The sequence below is a fragment of the Sceloporus undulatus genome, chromosome 2 (assembly GCF_019175285.1).
Source record: "Sceloporus undulatus isolate JIND9_A2432 ecotype Alabama chromosome 2, SceUnd_v1.1, whole genome shotgun sequence".
Lineage (NCBI taxonomy): Eukaryota > Metazoa > Chordata > Lepidosauria > Squamata > Phrynosomatidae > Sceloporus > Sceloporus undulatus.
This window is the reverse complement of record NC_056523.1, coordinates 808914-814397: the sequence shown is the minus strand read 5'-3', so window position 1 is coordinate 814397 and position 5484 is coordinate 808914. Positions and strand designations below refer to the sequence as shown.

At 39.9% G+C, this 5484-nt stretch overlaps 1 protein-coding gene across 2 annotated transcripts; it reads right to left on the bottom strand.

Moving 5' to 3' along the window:
• Positions 1-21: 21 nt before the first annotated feature.
• Positions 22-4900, bottom strand: LOC121922992 (zinc finger protein 501-like). Of its 2 annotated transcripts, none has more exons than XR_006102269.1 (2): positions 2847-4900; positions 22-536 (listed from the first exon to the last, which is right to left on the bottom strand). XR_006102269.1 is itself a non-coding variant. In XM_042453040.1 (2 exons), the coding sequence occupies exon 1, from the start codon at positions 4847-4849 to the stop codon at positions 3320-3322; it is 1530 nt and encodes a 509-aa protein (XP_042308974.1). In that variant the 5' UTR covers positions 4850-4900; the 3' UTR covers positions 22-536; positions 3279-3319. The 2 variants fall into 2 exon arrangements, 1 of the variants encoding a protein (XP_042308974.1); XM_042453040.1 differs by having other exon boundaries at positions 3279-4900.
• Positions 4901-5484: the final 584 nt, after the last annotated feature.

The window sequence follows — 5484 nt, the reverse complement described above, 5'->3', positions numbered from 1 at the left end:
GGAATTGTGTAAAATGTCAAGAAATAAAAACAGCCATCTAACAATTATTAATAACAAAATAAAAAAGCAACAACAATCTGGATACAATAATGTAGAAAAACAGTATTGAGAAAAGTTCAGAAGTCCACAGAAAGATATAAAGGGTCATCTAACAATTATTAAGAACCAAACAACCAACTAATAATGATATGGATATGATAAGGCAGAAGGAGAGTATTGGAGAACGTCCAAAGGTTCGCAGTGTTAATGAGGTTCTCTACTTAATCAGATCCTGGAACGGCTGGGTCTTCCGGAGCGCTTGATCTTAGAATCATGGAATCCTAGAGTTGGAAGAGACCCCAAAGGGGTTCCAACCCCTCCTTCTGCCATGCAGGAACTCTCCATCAAAGCATACCTGACAGATGGCCATCCAGCTTCTGCTTAAAGACCTCCACAGGAGGAGACTCCACCGCTCTCCGAGGAAGGAGTGTGTTCCATTGCCGAATGTTTATGTCGTGGTGGAGGTTGCATCGGTTGTGAATTATTGTTGATCTCCTCTATGAAAAGAAACCTTTATTCAGTAAATGATGTTTTTTCAGATTGTCCTTTTGACTCTTAAACTGTTTGTGTTAATCCCCTTTTCCTCTTATTTTCTTTTTTTACTTTTTAACCTTGAAATACACAGTTGTTTATCTTTTGTAACTTAACATCATTACCTAAGACTTACTTTCTAGATACACATTATAATATACATGTTCCACCAACTAGTTTTGAAAAACATATTTTGTTTCAGAAATTCTGTGAAAGGTCTCCAAGTATCTAAACAAATTAGTTAACCTTTCCATTTCAGCAACCTCTACTCATTTATCCATGCATTTCACATATACTCTGGCCATACTTTCAATTTCCAAGGCCTTGCTAGGACGGCTCCAGCTGGGGCTACCAAAGACCTGATCAAATTCCAGATCAAGAGTCATTTTAAATCCTTTGCACAGGAGAGTTCTTCCTATGGACATTGCCTTCACTCATGAAAACATGAAAGGGCTTGTTTTTGGGATAAAATGGAAGAATCTCCTACTAGTTAGACATAAACTGCAAGTTAACCTGGCATTTCCTGTCTGAGGAAAAAAAACAAGTTAATAATAATAATAATAATAATAATAATAATAATAATAATAAATAAAACTTTAATTTATATCCTGCTTTTTGTTTCCACAATCAAAGCGGCGGACAACCTTTAAAAAAATACAACAATATATACTATTTCCAACCCCCCTTAAAAAAGGATTAAACAATTCTTACATGGCCGGGATCTATTTCAGGAAGGCCTGCTGAAAGAGATCCGTCTTGATAGCTTTCTTGAAGCTCTCAAGGTTGGCAATTTGATGGATCTCATCTGGCCGGCCATTCCATAAAGTGGGAGCGATTGCGGAAAAAGTCCTCTGGGAGGTCGCTGTCAATCTGGTCTTTGTGGACGGCAACAAATTCCTCCCATAGGACCTGAGGGTACGGGGCGGATTGTATGGAAGGAGGCGATCCCTTAAGTAGGTTGGGCCCAAGCCATGGAGGGCTTGAAAGGTAATGACCAACACCTTGTACTGTGCCTGGAAACGAACAGGCAGCCAGTGGAGTGATTTCAATATAGGTGTAATATGGTCACTCCTAGTTGTTCCTGTAATCAATCTGGCTGCCATATTCTTCACCAATTGAAGTTTCCGGACTAGGCACAGGGGTAGCCCCATGTAGAGCACATTGCAAAAATCAAGTCTTGAGGTTACCAGTGCATGTACTACCATTTTGAGGTCCCCCCGTTCCAGGAAAGGGCGCAGCTGGCGTATCAGCCAGAGCTGATAACAGGCACTCTTGACCATTGCATTCACCTGATTTCTCATCTGAAGCGATGAGTTAACTATTACAAGTACACAAATCCAAAGGTCAAGGCACAGCGGATTAACCACCTATGCTGCATTCTTCCTAACTGCTTGTTTTCTGCCTATAAAAGAAAAAGACTTGTGGGGTTCCAGGAGTCAATTGAATTGTCAAATCCAGATGGCTTTATCTGATTTCTTTACATCTTTGTATCCATTTACTCAATTTAAACCAATATTTCTTAATTCTCCTGCAACTCCACAACATATGGAAGCAAAAGCCAACTCATTTCCCCACATTTCCATCATGTGTTATTAATTACAGTGGGCCCTTCTTATCTGCAGAGTGCTGTCCTAGACCGCCCCACGGATGGCAAAAACTGTGGGACCTTAAGTACTGAATGGTGGCATGCATGCAATCTCTCCTCTAGGGCTGCTGCACCCATTGTAATCAATAGGCTTTGCTGTCTGTGGATGCTTAAAGCCACTGGCAAACTCGCAGTTGCGGCAAGCGTGCTGTATATCCCTGATAAATTTTGGCCAATTTCTCTGGGGTATATATCATTGGTACATCATTTTATACAGGTTTTCCATGATCCTTTCATCCAAATATTTTCCCATTCAGCCATTCAAATATTATGTCCCAATTTCTTTGCCTAAGTAATCATATATTCTTTAACCTGTTCTCCTTCGGTGTCAGAATTTCAGTAGATTTGTACATTTGTACATGGCAGGCCTTTCCAGAATAAAGCGCTCGGCCACATAATGATCGCTCCCATACGCCATGGAGACTTTGGGTCTATGCCATGACCCTGCCCACAATCACTAGATTTTAATGTTATTTATGTAATTTTAATCTCAATTGGTTTACTTTTTTTTTAAGGGGGGAATATTGTGTATTTCATTGTATGGTTTTATATGTTGTTCACCGCTTTGATTGTTTTTACAAAAAGCTGGATACAAATAAAAGTGTTATTATTATTATTGTTATTATTTTACCTATCAAATGACTATCATCTGTGCACAACATTTTAAATTCTGATTCTTCCTTCATACTACCAACTCTTCACAGCGTCTCTGACTCTTTGCCTTCATTAATAATATGACAGCAATTGTAGTTTGAACCCTTCACTTTCTAATTCTGCATTCTTTTTGACAAAAGCTCTTCTTGCATTTCATACATTTAACTAGTTTCTCCCATATGGGTTCTTTGAGCTGAACATAGATTTTCATTCTGGCTCAAGCTCTGTCCACATTTCAGGCATTTATATGGTTTCTCCCTTGTGTTGGATCTTTGCTGTAAATGTAAAGTGTCACTAAGAGAAAAATTCTTTGCACATTCTATGCATTTATCTGTTTTCTCCCCTGTGGGGGTTCTTTGACGTGAACATAGATTGTCACTGTAGCTCTTGCCATTATATACTCTTTCACCTGTGTGGGTTCCTTGATGTAAAAGTAGATGTCCACTCTGATTAAAGCTCTTTCCTCATTCCATTCATGTATATGGTCTTTTTCTTGTGGGTTCTTTGATGTGCACTTCGATTTCTCCTTTGACTGAAGCTCAGTCCACATTCCATGCATTTATATGGTCTTTCTCCTGTGTGGATTCTGTGATGTGAATGTAGGCTATCACTCCGACTGAAGCTCTCCCCACATTCCATGCACTTATATGGTTTCTCTCCTGTGTGGGTTCTTTGATGTAAACGTAGACTTCCATTGTGACTGAAGCTCTTTCCACATTCTATGCATTTATATGGTCTTTCCCCTGTGTGGGATCTTTGATGTAAACGTAGGTTTCCACTGTTACTGAAGCTTTCTCCACATTCCATGCACTTATATGGTTTCTCTCCTGTGTGGGTTCTTTGATGTAAACGTAGGTTTCCACTTTGACTGAAGCTCTTTCCACATTCCATGCATTTATATGGTCTTTCCCCTGTGTGGGATCTTTGATGTGAATGTAGGCTATCACGCCGACTGAAGCTCTCCCCACATTCCATGCATTCATATGGTTTCTCCCCTGTGTGGGTTCTTTGATGTAAACGTAGACTTCCACTCCAACTGAAGCTCTTTCCACATTCCATGCATTTATATGGTCTTTCCCCTGGTTGGGATCTTTGATGTGAACGTAAGCTTCCATTCTGACTGAAGCTCTCCCCACATTCCATATATTTATATGGTCTTTCTCCTGTGTGGGTTCTTTGATGTGAATATAGACTTGCATTCTGATGGAAGCTCTTCCCACATTCCATGCATTTATATGGTTTCTCCCCTGTGTGGATTCTTTGATGTGAACGTAGAATGTCACCCCGGCCGAAGCTTTTCCCGCATTCCATGCATTTATATGGTCTTTCTCCTGTGTGGGATCTTTGATGTGTATGTAGATGTCCTCTCTGCCTGAAGCTCTTTCCACATTCCATGCATTTATATGGTCTTTCTCCTGTGTGGGTTCTTTCATGTGAATATAGACCATCTCTCCGACCAAAGCTCTTCCCACATTCCATGCATTTATATGGTCTTTCTCCTGTGTGAGTTCTTTGATGTGAATGTAAACTACCACTGTGACTGAAGCTCTTCCCACATTCCATGCATTCATATGATCTTTCACCCGTGTGGGATCTTTGATGTAAACGTAGACTTCCACTGTGAGTGAAGCTCAGGCCGCATTCCATGCACTTATATGGTCTTTCTCCTGTGTGGGTTCTTTGATGTGAATGTAGATTTCCACTCTGACTGAAGGTATTTCCACATTCCATGAATTTGTATGGTGTCTCCGCCATGGGAACATTGAAGTGTATGTTTAATTGTGATTTACATTTGAATATTCTCCCACAGAGAGGATACTTTTCTTGGTCTGAACATGAATTTAGACATACAGAAAGGTCAGACCCTAGAGAGGCAGAGGAGTTGTCCTTTTCCTTTTTCATTTGGTTGCCCCTTTTCCTTTTCCGTTCTGTTTGATTTCCAAACCCCTCTGTTTCTATTAAAGGCTCCACAATTTCCATTGATGTCACAGGTGGCTCTGCATAGTTCTCACTCTGCTGCTCATTGCCTGCTTCAGGAAAAAGAAGATCCAGTTAGGAGCCAAACACAGAAAACATGGACTTGGTCAAGAATCAATCTCAATTACCTTATTTATCTGACAATATTTCTTTTAACATAATAATAATAATAATAATAATAATACCCCACCTTTTGGCTACAGGAGCAATCAAAGCGGCTTACATGGTTAAAAGACAGTCATATACACTACATACAGCCTGTACAATATCATATCTAACCTCCCCTTAAAACAATTAAACACATTACAATTATAATCAATTGTTAAAATATTGATAACAACCATCTACTGGGAAATAGTAGAAAGATACTTAGGGTGGGGAGAATACCTTTGCCGATTGTTCTATTCAGGGAAGGTTTGCCAGAAGATATCCATCTTAACAGCTTTTTAAGAGTTGTCTAGGCAGGAAATTTGACAGATCTCCTCTGGTAAAGCATTCCACAATCTGGGAATGCAGCCACAGAGAATGTCTTCTGGGAGGTTGCTGCTAGTCAAGTCTTTATAAGGTTGTAATAAATTCCTCCCAGAGGACCTGAGGCAGATTATACAGAAGTAGACGATCCCTTACATGGCTTACCT